The sequence below is a fragment of the Monodelphis domestica genome, chromosome 6, assembly GCF_027887165.1.
Source record: "Monodelphis domestica isolate mMonDom1 chromosome 6, mMonDom1.pri, whole genome shotgun sequence".
NCBI classification, from domain to species: Eukaryota; Metazoa; Chordata; class Mammalia; order Didelphimorphia; family Didelphidae; genus Monodelphis; species Monodelphis domestica.
Window position 1 is genome coordinate 50,715,127 of NC_077232.1, and position 26,163 is coordinate 50,741,289.

General features: G+C 35.6%; 1 protein-coding gene across 6 annotated transcripts in view; it reads right to left on the reverse strand.

The window, feature by feature from the left end:
- Positions 1 to 26,163, reverse strand: part of ANO3 (anoctamin 3) — a 616,473-nt gene that overhangs the window by 95,897 nt on the left and 494,413 nt on the right. For all 6 annotated transcript variants that reach the window (XM_007497186.3, XM_007497185.3, XM_056802002.1 and 3 more), the window contains 3 exons: positions 22,241 to 22,362; positions 17,509 to 17,643; positions 3,458 to 3,554 (listed from right to left, as the gene is read on the reverse strand). In XM_007497186.3, coding sequence (XP_007497248.1) covers positions 3,458 to 3,554; positions 17,509 to 17,643; positions 22,241 to 22,362 — 354 coding nt within the window. The remainder of the gene's footprint in view (positions 1 to 3,457; positions 3,555 to 17,508; positions 17,644 to 22,240; positions 22,363 to 26,163) is intronic.

Consider the following 26,163-nt stretch of genomic DNA (forward strand, 5'->3'; position numbering starts at 1 on the left):
GAGTCACTCCAGTAACCCAGACTAAGAATAATAAAGCACCTCTCTCCAAACAACAGGATCAACAACTCTGCCCATGAATTGGAATTCATCCATGTCTGCTCTTTATGAGTATTCAGGGACCTGGATTTACACAGAAGGAGAAGATTGGACTAAGTTTAAATAGTCAATTCCCTGTATTTGTATCTGTAGTGGCTCACTTCTGCAAAAGACTTAAGCAAAATTGAAATCATTAAGATATTAGCTTATTGAGCACATCATTCCCAATTGGAACAAGACTCTGGAGGGGATTTGTTCTATTTTGTAACTTCTCTTCTTCATTCTCTCCCAGGAGTCAAAACAAAAACAAAATGACCGCTTCCCTCACCATCCCTAATGACCCACCCTCCTAAGAAAATGCCGGTGGCCCCATACTTTGGAGAAGAAGTGCACTCTATTTAATACCTGAGAAATACTTTGGAAAACTTGAAGTGTTTCACCAATAATAAGGTGAAGAGAGGAAAAAGAGGGAGAGGAGGAAGGAAAAAAGGAATTATTGGGTGCATTTACTAAAGCATGGGCTGGCATCCCATTTTCATAACTGATAATGAGCCCCTGAAATGTCCCAGACAAAGCTGAGTACCCTATGTCCTCTCTAAATGAGCCACCAGGTACTTAGATACCAAAGGACCTTCCCTGAATTACCATACCTCTTAAAATCCTGGGCCACACAATATATATAGAGACAAGTCTGATTGTTTTGCACTGGAGGTACCTGAACTCCCTTACTTCTTTACACACACACACACACACACACACACACACACACACACACACGCACACACACACACACACACACGCTTTTTTCTGATGTAGTACTTTTATTTTAAAAGTTATTTTAATAAGAAAAAAAAAGAAAAACAAAATCCTACACTAAATATGTTTCCTAGTTTTGAAGTTCTCAAAAATACAAATGGCAAATATTAGAGGGACTCTGGGAAGCCAGGTAAATAAGTGCATTATCAATGGAGTTGTGAAATGGCATAATCATTCTAGGCAGTTTGGTTTACTGGGGATAGAATGTAGAGTCTGGGATCAGAAGACCCAACTTTGAATCTAGCCTCAGACACTTACTACCTGTGTGGCTCTGGATGTGTCATTTAGTCTCTGTCCCAGTTTCCCCATCTGTAAAATGGAAATAACACTTTCAATTGCTTCTCAGGGTTGTAAGAATTAAATAAGTAAATATTTATAAATTACTTGCAAACCTTAATTTGTATGTAAATTCTAGTTTTTAGTTAAAAATAGACTGAAAAAAGACTAAAGCCATCCACTAAAAATTTTTTTAACATATACATGTCATAGAAACACCACTAAATTGCCACTATGATTTCTTATTACAGTGTAGAGGTGATTCTGCTTGAGATTTCAAAGAGATTGTCAAGGGAATAGAGGATTTGATAGTCCTAACAGATTGGGAGGTTCTTGTGAGAGATTATGGCCCTTTCTTAGGATGATTAAGCTTGCTAATCTTAATACCACAAGGTTTTCCATAAGGTGATGTATTATTTTAATTTTTTGTTTAAAAGTGTTTATTCTGTCTTTCATTTTAACATGGTCTAGATTTCTTTTTATAAGAGTTTAATTTTTCCATCTCCATCCCAGGAAAATTTGATGGTCTTTAAGGCTCTTCTACCTCTAATCTATGATTGTTTCCTATAACTTACATGAAACCCTAAAAAAAGTAGCTTACCAAAATGAGAGTCATGTAAACAATCTGTTTTCTCTTCTGTTACATGGAGGAAATTATGTCTATTGTAGTAGTAAGTCAGAATCAGTATCCAGCTCATATGAGATAACATTAGTAAAGGACTGTGAAAATTTTATGTGCATTCTTGCTTGTTTCTATCTCTTCTCCTCCTTCTATCCTCTTCTTCCTCCTCCTTCTCATCATCATCTTCACAACCACCATCACCAATACCACCACTTTTAGAAATATGTCTTTTGCAGTGCTTAAGTTAGCACTCAGAAACTATTACATTGGTATAAAGAGAAAACTCATTCATACTCTATTCCTGTTCAGATTGGCTATTTGGTGTCCATTGTCCCTTCTTTAGAAAAAGAGAGGGGTTAGAATAGCTGACCTATAAGAACATTTCCAGGATCCTTTCCAGCTCTCACCTAGCATTTTAGGATGATCCTTAAAAAGTCTTTTTCTTATAATTCCCACTGAACCATAAAAACAAAAGTAAAATCTCAATTTGCCACAATTAGGGTAAATAAGGAAGAAAGGAAAGAGAGAAGCACCCTAACAATAGGTATCCTTTTATTAGAGGACCTCATTCTAATTTCTAGCCTCCAGTGGTTATTCTTGGACCATCATAAATATAAATTTATTATTGCTATAATAGCTATTTAAAACAAATCGTTTCACTTGAAAATAACAACAAAGGCAAGAGAAAAATAGCTCCAAATGAATGACATTTTTTTGGTTTTGGACTAAATATGCCTCAGTTGAAGCACAATTAATTGTGGAAATATGTTTTGTATGATTGTACATGTATAACATATCAAATTGCTTGTCATTTCAGGGATAGGGGAAAAGAGGGAAAGATGGAGAGAATTTTGAACTAAAAAATTTTTAAAAAGTGAATATTAAACATTTATTACATGCAATTGGAAAAAATAAAATATTATTTCTAAAAGAAACATAATTATTATATAATGAGTCATCTTTGATTCTTCCCCACTTTCATCCTCCATATCCATTTTATTGCCTAATCTTGTCAATTCTCTGTCTAAAATATCCGTATCATCTGGCCCCTCATCATCATTCACAGTCACTGCTACCACTCAATTCAGTTCCAAATTAGTCCTCCAAGTGTTAATTTTGTCTGTCATCATCCTACAGTACTACTAACTGAATCTTCCCCAGGCCCAAACTGATCAAAACAGTTTGTCATTCAAAAACCATTAATCACTCCACATTGCTTGAGGATAAAGCCAAAAATCCTTCTATTTCTATTTAAGTCTCTCATAATCCTTTTTCCTTTCCTCTTTCCTCTTCTTTTCTTCCATCCATTCATTCCTCCTTTCCTTCCTTCATCAATCTTACATCTTGAATAACTACAGTCTACTTTGAACATGCCTCCTTATCTCTCACATTTCCACATTGCTTCACATTATAGATGTTCTCCTTTCACCCTGGTTACCTTTCCACTCTGCATTTCTACCTCTTTATATGTGATTTTTTGAAGTCCAACTGAATGTTCCCTTTTCTACAATGCCTTGCTTAATGGCCTCAAATTTCTCACCTAACTGATTCCATTGTTTAGATTTTACATTACTCTTTTTTCCCTTGATCACATCCTAAATTCACTTTTTTTTTTTTGTGGAAATGTTATATCATCCAAGGAGACAATAAATGACTTGGGGATAGGGTACACTCATTCATGCACACACACACACATTCTCTACTCACCTTGGCATAGATGCAGCTCTCATTAAGTTTCTGGAGCATGCAGCTTCGCTCACACATTGGGCACATCAGGATTTCTGTGGCTTGGCAGATTTCTTTGCTGAAGAATTCAAATAATTGCAAATGTGTTGTTTTAAATAATGCAAACAATACTGCAATATTTATTTAAATATTAGTTTCTTTTAAAATGCTGTTTCAAATTATTTCCTTTTAACTCCTCCCTCACCCACTGGGAAGACAAGACAATTATGTTAATTATTTGTGTGAAATCATGAAAAACATATTTCCACATTTGCCTTATCATAAAATAAGCAAAAAAGCAAATAAAATTATACTTTAATTTGCACTGTCTTTGTCAGATTTTTCATTGAAGGTGGATTCGTTGGAATTATTTTGGACCCTTGTACTGATCAGAGTAGCCATGTCTTTCACAGCTGATCACTATTATGACATCGCTGTTACTGTGCATAATGATTTCCTGGTTTGTCTCAATTGATTTTGCCTCAATCCATGTAGGTTTTGCTATGTTTTTTTTTTTCTGAAAACACTCTGCTTATCATTACTCATATCATAATAGTACTTCATTATAATAACATCAACCAAATTTTTCCGTCATTTCTTGATCAATGGACATCCAATCAATTCCTAATTCTTTGCTACCACACAAAAGAGTTACTATAAATATTTGTGTACATAAAAGCTCTTTTCCTTTTTCTTTGATCTCTTTGGGATACAGATTTAGTAATGGTATTTCTAGGACAAAGGAATTACATACTTTTTAACCCTTTGGGTCTAGCTCTAGATTGTTCTCCAGAATGGTTGGATCAGTTCATTACTGCACCAAAAATTCATTAGTATATCTTTCCTTCTTCTCTCACAGTTTTTATCATTTGTGATAGGTCTGGAGTGGTACTTCAGGGCTCTTTTGATTTACTTTTGTCTAATTGATAGTAATTTGGAACATTTCTTCATATGACTATAGATGACATTGATTTCTTCTATTGAAAACACCATGTTAATATCTACTGTCCATTTGTCATTTGGGGAATGGCTCTTATTTCTATAGATTTTGTTTAGTCTATACTCAATATATATTTGAGAAATGAGGCTTTTATTGGAGAAACTTGCTATAACATTTTTTATATTACTTCATTGTTTATGGTTTCTTTAATCAAAATGTGGTTTCAGTGATTATTTCTTCTAAATGGGTAATTAGGTCTATTTTTGCTTTTGCTTTAGCTGAGATCATTATTGTAACCCAGGCCTTTTGTACTTCAGCTGAAACCTATTAGATTCTGTTTCAGCTTTTTATTTTAACTTTATGTGTGTTTTTCTGTTTCAAGTATGTCTTTTTTAAACAACATATAGTTGGATTATGGTTTCTAATTCAGTCTGCTTTGTTTCTTTTTTATGGGTGAGCTGATCCCATTCATATTTTTCCCTCCATTCAAAGTTATAATTATTGAGTTTCCCCCTCTATCTCATTTTTTTGTTTCTTCTTATTCTCTTTCCCTTTTATTCTCTTTACTTAAATGTCTATTTTGCTTCTAACAGATGCCTCCTTTAATCTTCCCTATCTTTTATCTCCTCCTCTTCTCTTATCCCTTCCCCTCCTTTTCCCCAAATGGGTAGATTACATTTCTATACACAACCAAGTTTGTGTGTATATATGTATTAATATATACACATATGTAATTATATACATATATGAATATATACACATGTGAATGTGTGTGTGTTTTTTCCACTTTCCTTTGTGAATCAATTCTGATGAGCAAGAGCATCAAGCATTCCCTGCTGAAGACCTCCCCATTTCCACATGCCACTGTAAAAGTAATTTCTTGTGTGCCTCTTTTATATGAGAAAATTTCCCCCATTCTACCTCTCCCTTCCCACTTTTCCAAGTATATACCTTTTTCTTATCTTATTTTTTTGAGACCATTCTAATATATTGACTCATATACATGCCCTCTATCTATGTAAATTCCTTTAATTTTTTTTCTTTTTTTTTAAACCCTTAGCTTTCCACCTTAGACTAAATGTTTTATATTGGTTCCAAGGAAGAAGAGTGGTAAGACCTAGGTAATGGTGGTTAAGTGACTTATCCAGGGTCACACAGCTAGGAAGTATCTGAGGTTAGATTTGATCCCAGGACCTCTCATTTCTAGCTCTGTCTCTTAATTCCACCTTAATCTCAATGAGCCACCTTGCTGCACACCATAAATTCCTTTTAAATGCCATAATAATGATAAAGTTCTTAGGAACTAGCTATTGGAATGTAAACAGTTTAATTTTATTGAATCCCTTATGGTTATTCTATGATGTTTACCTTTATGCTTCTTTTAAATTTGGTGTTTGAAGGTCAAATTTTCACCTTTGGTCTTTTCATTAAGAATGCTTAAAAGACATCTATTTCATAAAATTTCTATTTTTGAAGGATTATACTCAGTTTTGCTGAATAGGTTATTCTTGGCTTTATACTAGTTTTTTTCTCTTCTGGTATATCAAATTCTAAGCTCTCCACTTCTTTAATTTGGAAGTGGCTAAATCCTGTGTGATTCTAACTGATTCAGGAATATCTGGAACTGTTTGTTTTTGACTGACTGAAGTATTTTCTTTTTCAACTAGAACCTCTGGAATATAGCTATAATATTCCTGGGAGTATTCATTTGGGAATTTCATTCAGGTGATGGGTAGATTTTTTCAATTTATTTTACACATTGTATCTAAGATATCAAAGCAGTTTTTCATGATAATTTCTTGAAAGATGATATCTAGAGTCTTTTTTTCCATGGCTTTCAAATTGTTAAATGATTCAAAAATTGTTTCTTTTTAAATCTATTTTCCAAGTCAACTATTTTTCTGATGAGATATTTCAAATTTTCTTCTATTTTTTTTCTTCTTTTGACTTTGTTTGATGGTTTCTTTGTGTCTCAGAGAATCATTAGCTAATATTTGCCCAAATATAAATTTTAAAAAATTATTTTTTTTATTGAGATTGCATTCTTTACACCATTTGGTCCATTTTGATTTTTAGGTGGTTATTTTCTTTATTGGAATTTTTTGCCTTTTTTATCATTAGGCCAATTCTATCTTTAAGATATTATTTTCTTCAGTATTTTTGTGCCTCCTCTTTTACTGAGCTTGTTAATTCTCTTTTCATATTTTTTATAATACTTTAATTTCTTTTCACAATTTTCCCTTTATCACTCTCATCTCTTTATCTCTTCTGGGATTTCTTGTTGGGTTTGAGATCAATAAGCATGTTTTCTGATGCTTTGTTTGTAGCTCTTTTCATATTATTGTCTTATTCTGCATTTCTGTCTTGGTCTTCCCTGCCACTGTAGTAGATTTTGGTTTACAGTCCCCTGGGAGCATTTAGTTTGTAATCAGTAAGGAAGGGTTTTCAGAGGTCTGAACTTTCTCTGCCCCTATACTGCCATCTTGACTCCACCCACTCTATTGTTATTTTGTGTTTTTTCAGTTTATTTCTTGACTTTGAAATCTATGTTAAAGATGGGCTCAACTCATCTAAGGGTGAGGAGGCATTGTCTCTAGATTCAGACTTCTTTGAGATACTGTTTTTAGAGCTAGTTTAGGGGGTCTATAAGTTTTTCATGCTTCAAAGGAGGTGTGATATAAGGTGGGGTAGTATTGTCATTCCTCTCCTGGTCTGAGCTCTGGTAACTACCCAGAAAAGACCTCTTGTCTCTTGCAGTCACAGGTGCTACCACTCCTTTTTTCCTTGGAGCTATGACCAGGGTTCCTATTCCCTTGTGACTTACGCCCCCCCCCCCCCCCGTTATACCTCTCTTCTTTGGAATTGAAACACAGAACTCTCTCCCAGAACTTTGTATGGACAGTAGTTTCCAATCAGTGCCATCTTCACCCAGTGCCAGCAAAGGATTTCTTATAATTTCTTTCTGACCAGATGTCACTTTTCCTTACTGTCTTTGGGTTGAAAACTCTTGAAGTTGGTAATGCCCCTTTGGCTGCTATTTCTGCCACTGTGTGTGGGCTCCAGACAAGCCTCTACCATGGTGTCACAAATTTATTCTACCACCCTTCTAAATTTTCTTATGCAAGATTTGTTTTATCCTGACTTCTTGTTGGTTCTGCTACTCCAAAATTCAATTTGAGGTGTTATTTTAAAGTTGTTCGCAGGAGAATGTCAGAGGAGTTTGGCAGGTTTGCCTCTAATCTACCTCTTTTGTAAACTTTTCTTAAGTGATTACTTTGGAAAGGTCAGCAAAGAAACATGGAAAAATGTGTTTATTGCCATGAAACGATAGACCTTACTCCCCTTGACTTCTCCATCATGTCACAGAAAGCTCATTAAAATGGAAGTTTACTTCAATCCTGTTTCTCACATCTCATCTGTAACTTCTGCCCTTAGTTTCCTTCCTTTAGATTGTAGTTAATTAAAAATTTAGAACCTCCACACAACTAGGACATCCAGACCCTTTATCTCTTCATTTCCAAATGGTCTTGAGTTGTATTTTTAGCTTCCTTTCATGTATTGTCTTAATTAATATGTAAGCTCCTGGAGGGCAGGAGTTGTTTTCATTTTTGCTTGCATTTGCATTCCTAGTCCTTAGCTCAGTGCCTGGCACATAAAACTGACAACTCTATCCTTATTGACTGGTTGAATAAGTTGGACTCTCTAAAAGGAGAATACAGTTTTACTTCAGGCAATAAGGTATGGTGAAAACAGCAACAGTCAGAAAAATCCAAATTTGAATATTAGCTTTGCTACAAACAAATGTCCCTGGAAAAAGTAACTCAATTTTCTAGACCTTAGTTTCATTATCTTTCAAATGAAAGCCCTAGAAAAGAGATCTATATCTATACCCTTCTAACAGGACATCCTATGTACCCAAATTAAGACAAATTAACAAGAAAGGCCACAAGAAGAGTGTTGAGAAATTGGAAAGGGTGTGGCTGCATCTAGTTTCAAAATTTATCATTTGTCCCAGTATCTAATTAATGTTTTAAAAATGTTTAATTGATGAAGAACATTTTTATAAAGATGTTGGCCTATTGGCCAGATATTGAAGACAGAGAAGGGTTTCAACAGGTGGGAAGGTAGAGAGAGGGCATTCCAGGTCCCCATTTGGGGACAGAAGATGGACAGATTCACAGAGGTGAGAGAAGGTGATGTCACATCTAAATGGTTAGAAAAATAAACCACTTTGGAAATAATAGTCCCTTCCTCCCACCCTACTCCATCTTTAAGTTAGATCCTCTATCAGCCAAAAAAGCACCACATTCTAATTCTTGAAGCAGACTTTTGAAGAAACTATATTAAAACAGTTATTATAGGAAAAGTACAATCAGGAAAATGAAAGACTGAATTTCTTGCTCCAAGTGCATATTTATCAAGAAAGCAAAAATAAAATAACACATCAATGCTTTCAGACAAAGAAAAGGCAATATTAGTATTCATTTATGTGGACACCAACACATAAAATACACACATACTTAACTTTTGCTCATAATCATGCCATGGTTGGACCATTTTGAACATGATTTATACTTCAAACTTCCAAAGCCCTCTAATAACTATATATCTTCTATAGGATAGTGATGCTGCTGCTGCTGCTGCTGCTATATCTATCTATCTATCTATATCTATATCTATATCTATATCTATATCTATATCTATATATGCACTCACACACATATGTATATGGGGGAGTGTACCATCTTATAGGCACCGGTAACATTTCCAGCTATCATAGAAGAACAGAAATTACTATGCATGATTTTTCATAACCACTAGAGGGAAGATTTACATTAGCTAAGAAGAAACTGGTTTGAAGAACTCAAGGATATTTCTGTATGGGCTTGAGTAAAATAAGATTTCCTTAAAGATGAACAACTTGGTAAGTAAACTCATAAAAATAGTTTACTTTGGGAAAAAAATCAACTCCCAATAGAAAACAATATAAACATATGAGTTGGACTAGAAGATCTCTAATGTCCTACTAACTCTATGATTCTATGAATTTAATACATGGGAAATGACTATTATGCTTAACAGCATAAGAACTAACTGGAGTGGAAGGATAAAGTGAGGGAGTTGCTGTGATAGAGTGAAAAGGATCCAGGATTAAAGGTCAGAGGATTTATTTGACAGGCTTGGCATTGCCATTTAGTTCCTCTGTGAGCTAAGGCAAGTCAAGTCTGATTTTCTGTCCTCTTCGTTAAAATGTAGTTTTGGAATAGGAAAGAACTTGGTATAGTATAAAGAACAGTGGCAGAGATAGAGGACCTGTGTTTGGATCTTGTTTCTGAATGCTTACTAGAGGTGAGTCCATAAGCAAGTCATTTTTTCTTGTTGGTATTTTAGTTTCTTCATCTGTAAAATGAAAGGGGTAGCCTAGATGGCCTCTGAGATTCCTTCTACTTTGATGATCCTGATATCCTTTCCAGTTCTAAATTAAATGATCTGATGATGAATATGGGAATATGATGCTTTTGACCAATGTAGAAAAATCACTTGTTTTCTTTTGATATCGTATCAACTTGAGAAATGTCTAGCTGACATTCTCTGTAGGTCTAGAAGGGCAAGAAGAATGAGACAAAACTCAAGAGGTCTATTCTCATCCAAGGGTTTGGCCTAGTCAGAAAAGCTGCCAGAAGACATGGAAAGCTCTAAAATCCATGAAGGGATTCTAGTCCAAGTTAGTACAAGCTCAGAAATGGTATACATATGATATTTCTATAGTTTGAGTTAAAATAGTAAATAAAACTATACCATTCAGTAAGCAAAATTTATATTAAAAAAAAGATATTAATACATTTTCTTTCATTTGCAGTAACATAAAATCCAAATTTCATGGTTTACCTATATGGTACACTTTTGGAAAAACAGTGTAGTATGTGTGTGTGTGTTCATGTGTGTGTGCTATTGTTATTTAAGACTTGCCACATTTGGCCTTCTACATGTAAAATGAAAAGTGATTCCTCTTCCCTCATGAACAAATCTGTTCTAGATGGCTATCTGAAACCAACACATAGATTTAAAATATTGTTTTTAAAGTTGATTGTAGTCAAGTGTTAAAGTTTCCACAGTTACTCTAAGACTCCATTGGATTTTTGATCTTTTCAATTGTGGTCCATTTCCTCCAATGATACAGATTCAAACTCATCCATATCTGCCCAATGTGTTCTTTTCCTTGTCCTCTCATAAGACTGTCCCAAAGAGTCTAGCTTCTGAGAGCTGGAAACCTTCCTCAGTTTCTCTTTACATGGAGAGAACACCAGTTGAACACTGGCTCACCATTATGATTCTGTGGCCCTCACCATTATGATCCATTAGTCTTCTCCTCCTCCATCCTCATCACCTTAACTACCATTATGTAACTTGGAAAGTGATTTCCATAACACAAGCTCATCTGAGCTGGAACTAAGAGAAAGAACACATCTGTAGTTTCTTTTTCTACCAGATTCTCAGCTAAGAAGAAAGTTCTTGATAAATTACTGCCATTGCAGATTATTCTACTCCCACCTGCACAGAACACCTACAGCTGAACCAGTCTGACACCCAAAATTCTGATGCATTTAGGGCTCTCTCCCTCTATAATCTTGACAGTTGAACTACTCAGTGCTTATGTTAGGGAAGAATGGAAAGTCTGACAGAATCTTAATTATAGTGACAGAAGTAACAAAGTCATGTAATACCATAAAATACAGCAAGAAATCCGTTTGATAAAGACTTGTAAAGAACTCATTGTACAAAAGGTTAAAGGGAATTTTCTTGGGGCTGTGGGGAGATTCATGTGATTGTATTAGAACAAGAATTCAATAGCATTTCTCCAAGGGTGCCCCAGGCATGAGCAAAGGCTCCTCTCCCTCTTTTGGCTCACAGAAAATCTCTCATAAAGATTCCTAATTCAAGTCCTTAAGTGCCCTGGGAATTATCTCACATGCTAGAGGATAATCTCCTCTTCCCTTTTGTTTCCTAATTTATTAGCTAACAGAGTTTGACTTTAAAACCACAAATTTGTATCAGGATTCCTTCATTATTGACATGACAGGAAAAAAAAAAAGTTCCCAAGGATGGCAGGATAGTCGCCCCTCTCATCTCTTGTCATGGAGAAATCTTGAAAAATGGACCTTCATGAGTGGAAGTAGAGATAGAGAACGAAGAGACCTGAGGACACAGTGAGAGGGTTTCCTGAAGAAATGCTTTTTTAGCTGGCCCTTCAAGAACATTTTTGATGCTTTGTGGACTGCTATGCTGGTTATGCAGCTAAATTTAAATTTAGCATAGCAAATTTCATTTGCATGTTTAACAAGCTGAATTTGCTTTAAAAATGGAATTATTTCTTTGTTCTCCCAATAAATTAATGACAGGTACTAGACAGGAAGAGGACTTTAGGAATTTGGAAGAGCAGACAGTCTCAATAAACGCCATTGAGTAGGGGAAAAAAAAGATGGTCAAGGATGACTGACATGGTAAGTGGCAGAGTTAAGATTTGAACCTAGGGACTCTGACTACAAATCCAGGGATGATTTATTATCATTCCATGAAATCCCATTCTATTCCCTTTCTATCAAGTAAAAGGCCTAGCACATAGAAGATACTTAATAATTGTTTATTGACTGAGGGACTATAAGTGAAATTTCTAAAAAAATCAGTTCCACTGAGAAAACCGAAGGAATACATTGCTACAAGGGAAAATCACTGAGGGCAGCTAAGTGGCTCAGTGGATTGAAAGCCAGGTCCAAAGAAAGGAGGTCCTGGGTTAATTGCTAACTGTGTGACCCTGGCCAAGTTACTTAACCTCCATTGCCTAACCTTTACAACTCTTCTATCTTACAAACAAAACACGATATTGATTCTAAGACAGAAGGTAAGGGAATTAAAAAGAAAAGAATATTTTGATACAAGTCTTTTTCCTTATGATCTCTTTAGGGTACAAACCCAGCAGTGCTATGGCTGGATCAAAGGGTAGGCAGACATTTCATTTATTTATTCATTCATTTATTCATTCATTCATTCACTTATTCATTTGTTTGTTTATTTATTTATTTGATCATTTATTTATTTTTTAATTTGGTCAATTTCGAACATTATTCCCTAGTTACAAAAATCATTTTCTATTCCTTCCTCCCCTTACCCCTCCCCTTCCCTCCTAAAGCCAATACACAATTCCACTGGATATTACATGTGTCCTTGACCAGAATCAATTTCCATATTGTTGGTATTTGCACTAGGATGTTCATTCAGAGTGGTAGGCAGTCTTTAAGTATCCTTTGGGCATAGTTCCAAATTACCCTCCAGAATGGTTGGATCAATTCCCAACTCTACCAGCAATGTATTAATGTCCCAGTTTTGCCATATCCCCTCCAACATTTATTACTTTCCTTTACTGTCATCTTAGCCAATCTACTAGGTGTGAGGTGGTACTTCAGGGTCATTTTGATTTGAATTTCTCTGATTATAAGAGATTTAGAACACTTTTTCATGTGTTTATTGATGGTTTTGATTTTTTAAATCTGCAAACTGCCTATTCATGTCCCTTGTCCATTTATTAATTGGGGAATGGCTTGATTTTTTTTTTGTACACTTGACTTAGCTCTTTATAAATTTGAGTAATTAGATTTTTGTCATAGTTTTTTGTTATAAAGATTTTTACCCAATTTGTTGCTTCACTTCTGATTTTGGTTGCATTGGTTTTATTTGTATAAAACCTTTTTAATTTAATGTAATCAACATCATTTATTTTATATTTTGTAATTTCTTCTAACTCTTTCTTTGTCTTAAAATCTTTCCTTACCCAAAGATCTGACAAGTATACTATTCCATGCTCACCTAATTTACTTATAGTTTCCTTCTTTATATTCAAGTTATTCATCTGTTCTGAATTTATCTTTCTTTGGCTGTGAGATATTGATCTAAACCTAATCTCTCCCATACTGTTTCCCAATTTTCCCAGCAGTTTTTGTCAAATAGTGGATTTTTGTCCCAAAAGCTTGGATCTTTGTGTTTATCAGAGACCATCTTGCTGAGGTCACTTACTCCAAGTCTATTCCACTTATCCTCCCTTCTGTGTCTTATCCAGTGCCCAAAATTATGGTATTAATTGGTGATGGAGTACTCTTGTGCTCAAAGGAATAATAAACTGGAGGAATTCCATGTGAACTGAAACGACCTCCAGGAATTGATGCAGAATGAAAGGAGCAGAACCAGGAGAATATTGTACACAGAGACGGATACACTATGGTACAATCGAATGTAACGTAGCAATGCTCAATTCTGATCAAGGACAATTCTGAGGGACTTATGAGAAAGAATGCTATCCACATTCAGAGGAAGAACTGTGGGAATAGAAACAGAAGAAAAACAACTGCTGGATCACAAGGGTCGATGGGAATATGATTGGGAATATAGACTCTAAAGGATCATCCTAGTGCAAATATTAATGGTATAGAAATGCGTCTTGATCAATGACACATGTAAAACCCAGACAAATTGCCCTTCGGCTATGGGAGAGGGGTTGGGAGAGGGATGGAAAAGAACATGAATCTTGTGACCATGAAAAAATATTCTAAATTAACATTTTCAAAAAAAAAAGAAAAGAAAATCACTAATCCAAGAGTCAAAAGAATTGTTTTTAGTCCAAGTTTTATTGCTTAACAGTTATAGGACCATTAATAAATCATTTGAACTCACTAAATCTATGATGTAAAAGAGGAGTAAATCCACCTGGGTCTTAGAGAATATTGAGAAAGGCTTTTCAAATTCATACAGATATTCAACAGAGTTACTGTAGTCCTTAGCTCCATTTTTTTTTTCAGAATGATTTGGTATGATGAGTAAATAATTTCTGGAGTCAAAAAGGAAAATGCCTGAGATGTGTATATTTTTTCTTTAACAATGGGACCATCTAGGTTCTCAGGGGACTGAGAACCAAGCTAAGACATGGTAGGACCTGGGTTTAAATCTGGCCTCAGACATTTTTCTTAGCTCTGTGACCCTGGGCAAGTCATTTCACTTCCATTGCCTAGCTCTTACTGCTCTCCTGTTTTGGAACCAATATACAGTATTGACTCTAAGATGGAAGGTAAGAATTATTTTTTTAATTGTAGAGCTGCAATGATGATTAAAAAAAATTAGAATAAACATTTGATTCAGAATCAGATCCCTAAGTTCAAATTCCAACCCTGCCACTTATATATCATGTGTAAATTAATAAACCTTAATTCCCCTGGGGCTATTTCCACATGTATAAAATGAAGCTGTTTGTCTAGAAATATTTTTTTTGATCTATTTTATTTATTTATCTATTTTAATCATTCATTTATTCATTCATTCATTTATTTATTTATCCCATTGTTACATGATTCATGTTCCCTCTCTCCCTTCTCCCTTCCTCCCTAGCAGAGTTGACAAGCAGTTCTACTGGGTAATGCATGTATTATCATGCAAAACCTCTTTCCATATTATTCATTTTTGTAATAGAGTCATCTTTTAAAGCCCAACCCCCAAATCACATAACCATATACCTAAAGGATAAATCATGTTTTCTTCGGTGTTTCTGCTCCCACAGTTCTTCCTCTGGATGTGGATAGCGTTCTTTCTCATAAGTCCCTCAGAATTGTCCTGGATCATTGCATTGCTGCTAGTAGCAAGTTCTAGATATTGTTTAAATTCCCTTTTTGCTCTAGATGTAAAATTTTAGGGCCCTATGAAGCCAACGTTCCTGAAACTAGAAGACCTATGAAAGGTGTTCAATAGCTTTTCAATGCATTATTTTAATAAAAAAAACTAAATAGTAAGATTATAACTACTATCATAGAAAGGTCTGCACATACACACAGATATATATAGACTTTATTTATAAATATGTATATACATGTGTCTTCATCTCTCTAGTATATATTTATACATGTATGTAAGCATTATATATTTAGTAGGTATATATATATCTACATATATATGTGTGTATATTATATTTTATGGGAGCACAGAGTATTCTAAGTCTTAGTGTAGTTTTTATATATTAAGAATATAGAACAATAAAAAATATTTCTCCAAATAAATATATTCCTCTATATGTATCTCTCCATAAATATAGGCATATGGTCTCTCTCTCTCTCTCTCTCTCTCTCTCTCTCTCTCTATATATATATATATATATATATATATATATATATATATATATATATATATATATACGCATAACGAGGAGCAAGCTAGGTAGTGAAAAGGATAGAGCACTGAGTTTGGAATCTGGAAGGCTTATCTTCTTGAGTTCAAATCTGGCCTCAGGCACTTACTAACCCTGTGACCCTGGGCAAGTCACTTTGCCCTATTTACTTCTATTTCTTCTCATCTGCAAAAATGAGGTGGAGAAGGAAAAACCTCTCTAGTGTCTTTGCCAAGGAAACCTCCAAAGGAGTCATGAAGAGGGGGATGTGACTGAAACAAGTGAATAACACCACATAAATAATGCATGTCCAAAGCTACACATAGACTTATACAACTTTGCACAATATAATATATGCATCCATGCTTGAATGCAGATATTATTAATATGAATGTGTGTAAATAGATGACTTTCATATGTGTGTGTGTATAGAGTGAGAGAGAGAGAATTGTGTTGAGTTCTAAGACTTCTTATGGATTTTTTTTAAAACCCTTACCTTCCATCTTGGAGTCAGTACTGTGTATTGGTTCTAAGGCAGAAAAGTGGTAAGGGCTAGACAATGGGGGTTAAATGACTTGCCCAGGGTCACACAGCTAGGAAGTGTTTGAGGCCAGATTGGAACCCAGGATCTCCAATCTCTAGTCCTGGCACTCAATCCACTAAGCCACCCAGCTGCCCCCTTCTTATGGATCTTTAACCATTTATAGTTCTAAGAGAAAAAGCAGATTTGAATGCAAATAATGAGAAGAGCAAAAAATATTTAAGCCTCCATTTCAGCATCAGTGTGATAGACTCAATTGTCAGTAGACCCCAGAAGGCATATGCATGCTCTGCATTATTCTTTATAGAATGGGATTCAATTTATTATGGTTCTGGTTTATTTTAGTTTGGGGTTTTATGCCTGAAACCTTAGAAATATCTCATCTCAAGTGAGTTCATCTGAAAAAATATCATGAGATAGTAATAATGAGAATAAGGACTTAGATGTCCATTATTACTTATACTTATTAATACTCATTATATTAATTATTAATACTTATAATGTGTTTGACTTTTATTCTAATAATGGTAGCTCATATTCATGTGGCACTAGATGGTTTTATGGCATATAAAAACATCATCTTCATAGCAATTCAAAGAAGCAGCAAATATTTTTTTTACTTGAAGTCTTTAATACATGAGTATTATTACTGAAGGACAACAATATAAGTCATTTGTTTAATTAATTCTTAAAAATCATCTCAACATCCCAATTGCTTCATGGCTAGGAATTTGCATTAATTTAGATTATTCTTCCAAATACTAAAGATTGGGAAGCAACTCATATTGATGATGATAATATAAATCGAGAGCAGAAATCATTGGAGAGTTTATCTTTATACTTATGACTAACACAGAACCTGGCACTTTGGTCATTTAATAAATGCTTGCTGATTGATGATGAGATGATGATGATGATGATGAGTCTCATATAAGGGATTTGAGATTGGCAAAGGCATTTTTTTTGCAACACCACCTTGTGAGTTATTATCATAACCACCTCATTCATTAAAAAACCTGAAGCTTAGAAAGATACTTTTGTCCATATAGGGTCACCTAATTTGCTAGGATTAGCTCTGGGAGTAGAACCGAAGGCTGCTTTCTCTTCCTATTGAGGTCCTCCTAGAACAATATTGTATCCTGTGTAAGAGGAACCCCGTTCAAATGTGCTTCTGTTCCTTCCTGCTAGTATAATGTCCAGTAAGTCACGGACCTCTCTGGGTCCCAGTTTACTCGTCTTTAAAATGGAAGAGTTAGTCTAGACACCCTCTGAGGTCTGAAATCGATGATCCCATGAGTGAATGAACATGGCGACAGTAGAGATGCTTGCTCAGTGATGTCCCCACTACTCACCTGACTTGGCTGGAGTGCATGGTAAATACTCCATAAAGGAAAACAAACAAGCCCACAAAGGCAGCAGGAATCAGCATCCCAGTGTACCAGCCTAACCAAGCAAAGTACAGACCAATCTTCTCACCAAAATAGCGCCTGCACGAAAGAGCAAATACGCAGCTTGTCAAACACCATGGCCAATTGAATGGGGTCAGGGCTAGAATTTCAGGTGGTGAGTTTACAAATAGTAGTTAGTTAGTCAGCAAACATCTATTTAGCCCCTAAAATGTGGAAGCTACTCTAAGTTGGGTAGGGGCCAGTGAGACAAAAGCATAGGACTTTCTGCCCTTAAGACCCTTGATTAGATCAATAGCATGCACCCACGAATCCTGCAAATGGGGCTGCTGGTGAAAGATAGCTCTGGGGATAAAGTGCTAGATTTGGAGTCAGGAACACTTGAGTTCAAACCCGACCCAAGACATGTATTAATGGTGTAACCTTGGTCAAGTCAGGATGGGATGAATTACAACAAATTATTTTGTTTGTCAGGAAGTCTGGTTTAATGAAAGGCATGCAAAGCTTGAAATTAATAAACCTGTGTTCAGATTCCAGACATTTCCTAGCTGGGTGATCCTGGACAAGTCACTTAACCTCCCTTGCCTAACCCTTACCATTCTTCTGCCTTGGAATCAATTCTTAGTATTGATTCCAAGATGGAGGTAAGGGTTAAAAAAAAAAAAAGGAAACCAGTGTTCAGATGCTTTCTGTTTACCTCTTACTAACGATGTGACCTTAAAACAATTGCTTCTCAGTGTGGTGTATTAGAAAGAATTCTAGGTCCAGCACTCTACATACTCTAACAACTTGAAGCTTTAGTAGTTAGTAATGATTCACATTCATGTAGCATTTGATTTCTGCAAAAATCTGTTCACATAATCACATATCATTTGATCTTTACAACAACCTGTGAGGGTGATGCTATTATTATTCCCATTTTACAGATGAGGAAACTGAAATTGGCAGAAGGTTCAGTGACTTTGTTTTAAAGTCTTATAGCAAGTAAATATCCAATGTGCAATTTAAATTCAGGCTTTTTATTTTAATTTTTAAAATATTCATACAATTTTAAAAATATTCATTTTCTGATATTTTGCAATTAATATTCTCCCTCTCCCTCCCACTTTCCTTTTCCCCTAGAAGGTAGAAAATAGGATCTAATTTATACTGTCATATAATACATATTTTCATGTTTCTCCTGGTGTGAAAGAAGATACATATTCTCCATTAGAGAAAAATTCATTGAAGAAACAAAGTAAAAGATGATGTTTCAATTTGCATGAACTCAGGCTTCTTGCCTCCAACTTCAACATTCTCAATTATATAAGGACTGATAGTGAGCTGAACAGCTTTCTCTGCTCTTCTATCTCAACTAGAGATTGCAAAGAAAACAAAAATTAACCTTAAAAAGCTAGAAGAGACTGAACTCCTATTTGAAGCCCCCCCCCCATTTCTCATCAACATCCTTTATGTAGCCATGACTTAGCACAGAGGAATAAGAGAACTTCTTAATTCCCACTTGTTCTCATTATGGGTTATTGTCATATGAAACATCCGCTTTGCCTTGTCTGCTAATGAGCCCATGGCCAGTTGGATTCCTAAAATAATCCCTAGAATTGGGTGTCAGGAGGCAAGGGTTCTATTCCCAACTATGACAATTAGTGGTGATAGCTATTTGAGTTCAGGAAAATTGCTTCTCATCTCTGGGACTCTGATTCTTCCTGTATAAAATGAGAAGGTTAGATAAACTAATACTTTTTGTTGCTGTCAAGCCATTTTCAGGCATGTCTAACTCTTTGTGACCCTGCTTGGGGTTTTCTTGGCAAAGATACTGGCATGGTCCATCCTTTCTTTCTCCAGCTCATTTGACAGGTTAGGAAACTGAGGAAAACAAAGTTAAGTGACTTGTCCTTGGTCACATAGCTAGCAAGTGTTTGAGTCCAGATTTGGACTCATGAAAATGAGTCTTCTTGATTCCTGCCTGGTGCTCTATCCACTGTGCCCCCTAGCTGCCCTTGTAATTATTTTAAGGTCATCTTTAAGATTCCTTTCATTTCTAAGATTCTCCGAGTCTATAACTGTGTTGTAACTTGTGAGAGTCCCCTCTCTGGTGCTATTTATTAAATAGACAAGATACAAGAAGCAGAGCCCAGAAGGATTCTGGAGGATATCCCTTCCTAATGTTCTCCTTTGTCTTGTAGACTTTGTGGAAGTGTCCGCTCTCACATCAGATCAAACCGCAGATGCATTAGAGCTAACGTATGTCCTGTGATCCGAGTTGGGGTGGGGGAAATTCTCTTGATGCTGCACTTTCTTAGATTTCCCCTTTTTAAATTTCTCTCTCCCCAAGTTTGACATCTATCTGCCCTCAGTAACGTTGTCATCAAGTTTACTGCCATTCGATAACACTGTCATAAGATCAGTCATTTCATAAGATCAAAAGACTCAGAAGCAGAAGGAACACTAGATACCAGTTTAGGAAACTGAGATCATAAGAGTTTATTTGACTTCTATAAGGTCACGTAGGTAGTAAGAAGCAGCAGTGCTGGGTTTTGAACATAAGCACTTAGACTGAGTTTTTAACTAAAACCATGTGAACTCCAATATCTCTTTGGGAAGTATTATCAGAGAACGAAGAATTTAAAATTTTGTTTGGCTTTCAAAATGCTCAAGGCCATCCCTGCATAAATTAATATTCTCCTTAACTGAATAAGTAAGTCAGAATTTAAGAAAGTTGTTTTTATTCTTGAATTAAAACTTCTAGCTCAAGTTAGAATATTCTGCCATTAGGTCTACCTAAGCATATAATTAAATCGGATTAAAATATTTTGAAATAGTCCACAGAATATTCTCAATATTGATATTTTGTTTAAAAAAGTAGGGGGCAGCTGGGTAGCTCAGTGGATTGAGAGCCAGGCCTAGAGACGGGAGGTCTTAGGTTCAAATCTGGCCTCAGACACTTCCCAGCTGTGTGACCCTGGGCAAGTCACTTGACCCCCATTGCCTAGCCCTTACCACTCTTCTGCCTTGGAGCCAATACACAGTATTGACTCCAAGACAGAAGGTAAGGGTTTAAAAAAAAAAAGTAGACTATCCTTCTCTCACCATCTAGAGCACCATTGAATGATTATTTTTTTACTTGAAAAAAATAGGAGTGAATATATGAAGGATCTGAGATTTCTATGGTGCTAGGGGACCCTTCTATGATAACTTTCTCCCCCAGCGTATTGCTATTTATGACTTAGTAGAAGAGTTCCTGGAGGGGAATGACTGATGATCAGAGGGGTGTGAATGCTTTGGTAGACACTGAGTTTGTGACCTGGAACCTCAGTGTTTTTGGTTGCAAGTCTCTAGTGCTCTTATCCTTCTTCTGATCCATCCCAGATTTAATTTCCTATAAAATAACACCCCAAGAGCCCATCTCAAAGGGTGTGTGTGTGTGTGTGTGTGTGTGTGTGTGTGTGTGTGTGTGTGTGTCTTTTAGAGGAGAGAGAGATACTACCTGGTAGTAAATACAGCGATGGATTCAAAATCAAGAAAACTTGGGTTCAAATCCCATTTCTGACATAGCTTTGTGACCTTTTGGTTAAATCACCAAAATTTTCTGAGTCTCAGTTTTCTTATTGGAAAAATGGGATAAAATAACTTTGGGATATTTGGGGGATATTTGGGATAAAATAACTCCTCCCAGTGTTGTGTAATCCTATGAGAAAGCATTCTGCAAATTGTCAAGTGCTCTCTGAAAGGCAGTTATTGGAGAGTAGCATGTCAAACCCACATATTCCAGACCAAGCCCAAATCTTTTTCCACTGAGGAATCAAAGAACAAATCTTGCCTGTAACTCTCATGTTCTGTAGGATCTCAGTTACTCAACCTGCCTCAGGCTTCTCTGTAAGGGGAGGAGGTCAGCCTAGATGTTCTCTGATGACTTTTCCAGACCATGAATGTGATTCTCTATGAGCCACTAAAAACTGCCCCCAAATAAGAATAAGAATTGTTTTTTTTTTCCAAATAGGTAGTACAGCAGACTGAGTGTTATTCTTGGAGTCAGGAAGGCACGGGTACAAATTTGACCTCAGATATTTATTAGCTATCTGTCCCAAGGCAAGTCACTTTAAGTGTGGCTAAGTGATTAAATAAGTCACCCACCTCTGTCTTTCTCAAATTCCTCAACTGTAAAAAAGTAATCATATCACCTATCTTCCTGGGTGTTTGTGAGGATCAAATGAAATACTTGGAACGTGCTGGGTAAATTTCTAAGTGCTCTATAAATGCAGCTATGTGGCACAGTGGATGAGACATGAGGCTTGGAGTCAGGATGATTTAAATTGAATTGAATTAAATTAAATTAAATTGAAATCTAGCTTCAGATACTAATTAGACCCTGGACAAGTCCCTTATCCCTGTTTTCCTCAGTTCCCTCATTTATAAAATGGACTGGAGAAAGAAATGGCAAACCACACAAGTTCCAAATGGGGACACAAAGACTCGGCCATGACTGAAAGGACTGAAGAACAACCATATGAATTATTTTAAAAAATAACAAAAACCCTTTGGGGTGTAAGTATAAAGCTCATGCTAATTCATTTGCAGAAATTGTTCTGATGTGAACACTGGATTGTGATCTGTTGGAGACAAGAAGAATAAGGTATTATTGTTTCCCTTTAAATGGAAATTCTCTGGAAAATCTTTGTACCTGATTAAGTCGAGGGGCTGATACTTATACCACATTCCCCAGCAGGCCCAGCGCTTATATAGCAGATGTCTGTGGTTCTTAGCTCCGTGAGTTTTAATTGGGTGTCTGCTCTGGTAGCTTCCCTAAAGAAAAAGAAAGTGGACACCTATCACAAGTGGGAAATGAGAAACAGAGTGGCACAACAATTTTATTTTTCTATGTTTAAAGGTCTCATTTGACATTTTATTGACCAATGGTATAAAGGTCACATATTTATAGAAATGATTTAGGAACTATTTTTTCAGGCCTCCACTTAAATGGCCTTTAAATCTGAATTTAAGGTTTATTTGTTTTTTAATTCTTCACTTTGAGACAGAGACACATCACTTAGAATAAATGCTTTGGTCTTAAAGGTTATATATGTATATATATATATATGTGTGTATATATATATATATATATATATAATAAAGAAAGTTATTTAGTGTGAGAAGAATTTTTATGGATAGAAACTATTGCAACCTTTTATCTAAAAGTTGGGCAGTAATTTGGAGTTGGGGTATTTTCTAAACTTCAAAGACTACAAAACTATTAGATCTTGCAAATAGGTAAAGACACTGAACCATTTAGGAGATTTTTCTAGAATTTTAGGATCTCTACATACTATTTTTGAGAAAATTATATATGTGTATATTTGTTTGCATGCATGTGTATACACACATGTATGTTCTGTTTGGACATAACTGTTTGAATGCTGTCTCTTCTGTTAAATTATGTATTACCTGAGATAATTTGGGGGGGGGTTGGTACCTTTCTTTGTATTTTTAGGGCTTACCAATAGTTGGCACATAGTAGGTGCTGAATTAACTGATTGCTTATTGACTGAAAGATGCAAATCTTAATTCATCCCCTCCCTCACAGAACTTCAAAGTTGGTAGGTCAATGCACATATTTAATATCTATGTTGTAAACCACTTGGAAGGCAATTACTTTTAAAATTTTATTTTTAAAGAATAAAGAAGTTCTTTGTGAATAGAGAGAGCCAAGTGTTTTGGATTAAAGTTTGGGGTGACTGTGTGTGAATGTGTGTGACTATTCTTGTTTTCCAAGGAGATAATGGACCAAAGAATTATATATCTTTAGCTAGAAGGAACATCAAAGATCATCTGATGATATATTTATTTATTTATTTTTTGCCCAGATAAATAAGACACAGAGAGGTTAACCTACTTACACAAGTTGTAAACAGCAAAATAATGATTCGAAACCATTGTACTGTGATCTCACCTCTCCAACATTCTTTCAACTATATCACACTGTCTCTATGAGGAGGTTATGGGGTAAAAGCAAGTAGAATTAGAATTTGAGTTAGCTATAAAATCTTCTATCCTATTGGAGTCTGGGACCTGGAGCTAAAATGGAATCTCTAGATTTTGGGGGAGAAAAGGTTGGCTTTTTTGTAAAGAGGACTGAACACGGTAAAATCTCAATTGATTAGAATGTTTGTTGAACAGGGAATCATCCCGAATGCTACATGTTTAAGCTGAGCATATTTATAAGCCATGGAATTTCCTTTTCTCTTAGTTCCAATGATAAGGGTAGAGGATGGGTTTGGAAATGTTCCAGATACAGAAATGACCTTTTTCCAAATTCCTAGACCCAGGTCCCACAGTGAAAAATTCTAGCTATAATTATGCCATGTTATGGTGTATACCCTCACTGTGACTCTCCTTCCTAATTGTAACTCTGAGTACAATCCTCAAAGCACCTCTATCATTCCTGGAAAGTATATTATTCATGGGTCCCCTGACTGTAGTCATCATTCCATTTGGAAAACAAACAAACAAACAAACAACACACTTCTTAGCCACCACTCCCCATGGACATAGTTTTCCTCTAGTGGAATGCAATCACCTTAGGGGCAGGGACTTTATTGCTTGTTTGTATTTGTATCCTCAACATTTAGGGAAATTCCTGGCACATGCAACATGCAGTTGCTTTTTAGTCACATCTCACTCTTCATGATCTGACTTGAGATTTTCTTGGCAGAGATTCTGAAGTTCTTTGCCATTTTCTTTTCAGGTTCATTTTGCAGATAAAGAACTGAGTCAAACAAGATTAAGTGACTTGCCCAAGGTCATATAACTAGTAAGTGTCTAAGGCTAGATTTGAACTCAGGTTTTCCTCACTCCAGGGTCAGCAATCTATCCATTGCACATGTAGCTGCCTCAAGCCTGGCAAATAGTAAGCAATTCATACATGTTTCATTCATTTGTTCATTTCCCCATCTAGCCCAAGAAAATTCAAACTCTTCTGTCTCCTGTCACACATTAGTTGTAGACAGTGACCCATCTGTCTTTAATGAATAACCTCTCCTTGGCAGTCAGGAAGTGACTTCCCAGTCTAACCTCTGTTCTCCACTATCTGATTTCTCTCTCTTTTTTTTTAAAGGAAAATCATGAGGGTATGTAACACAATCTTATGTAGCATTGATCCTATTAGTAAAGGAAAAGGAGGTTCTCCTTCTAAACCACTTGACATAATCAACCTTTTTGTCTAATACTCTTCTCTTTTTTGTGGGTCTTTCACTTCATCAAAGATTAGTAATTGCCATGCAAGCATGGACATCTTTTTCGACCTTCACTTCTTTCTTTCAACTTATGTTACTCAAAATCACAGAATGTTAACTTTGGAAGTGGACTTAGATATCCTCTAGTACCTCTATCTCATTATACTGATGAAGAACATGAAGTCTGAAAAAACACAATGGCTTGAGGGCTCATAACCAGTCAGTGGTGTGTGTGTGTGTGTGTGTGTGTATAAGAGAAAGAGACAGACAGACAGAAGGATGGACAGAGACAGAGAAAGCAATGTAGCATCAGGATTCAAGCAAAGTATTTGTCTCCAAGCCTGGCGATGCATGATAAATATATCTGGTCCAGTTAATCTATAAAATTAACTATAACATTAATCTATTAATTGATAAAAAAGTTCTCCTTTTCCTTATATTTTAGTTAAGAGCTAAACAAAACAACAAAAACCCAACCTGAAACCCTCAACAGCCCTAAATACAGCTGATATACTTAAGTGGTGTTGGTGATAATCCTTAGAATAATGAAAAGGAAAGCCATGTGTTTGAAGAAACATTTGAGAAATAAGTGATAGACCAGCATCATCAGATTTTAAAGGCTTTCTAAGTACCCAGAAGAGCCTGTCAGAATGTTCAGCACCTTCTCCTTGTATCTCTTTTTCCATCTCTAATTGAATCCTTTTTTGTTCAAGTACCAATAGTTCAGCATGCCAAAGGAGTCATGATTTTGTCCCTATGGATGCCCCACGTAATGATGTAGATAATAACCCTTCTGTGCATTCTCTTCTCAAATTTTCTTGCATCTCTGAATTTATTCTGTGTGGGCATCTGCATGCATACATATACATACAAATACACATTGATATGTACATATATGTCTGTCTCTCTTCATATATGTATTTGAATATTTATAAAGATTTGTTATGATATGTATAAAAATATTTCAGCCATTAGAAATTAGTAAATTTAATATATAGTTGAAATGGTTTTTAAAACTAGTCTATATAAAGAGTACTTTACAGTTTAATAATTTGATCATAAAAGAATGCAATGTCAGCCAAAGAGATATCCCTGAAGTTATCATGGTGGTGAGCCTCTCTTAACTCAGAGAGGCAGGACTTCAAATGAAATATACACATGCAATCCACTTCTTGTTCCCTACTCAAAGCCATTTCATTTGGGTAAATTATTTCTAGTTATTGGCATAGTGCTGAAGAATCTAGCATCACCTCAATGCCAAAATGAAGCATCCTTGTTGGGTATTCATGGAAATAAATGCCAATATTTAAAACACAAAATGTTTCTACTTCATTATTTGTTTATATAGATATATTTGTAAATATATGTATATTTA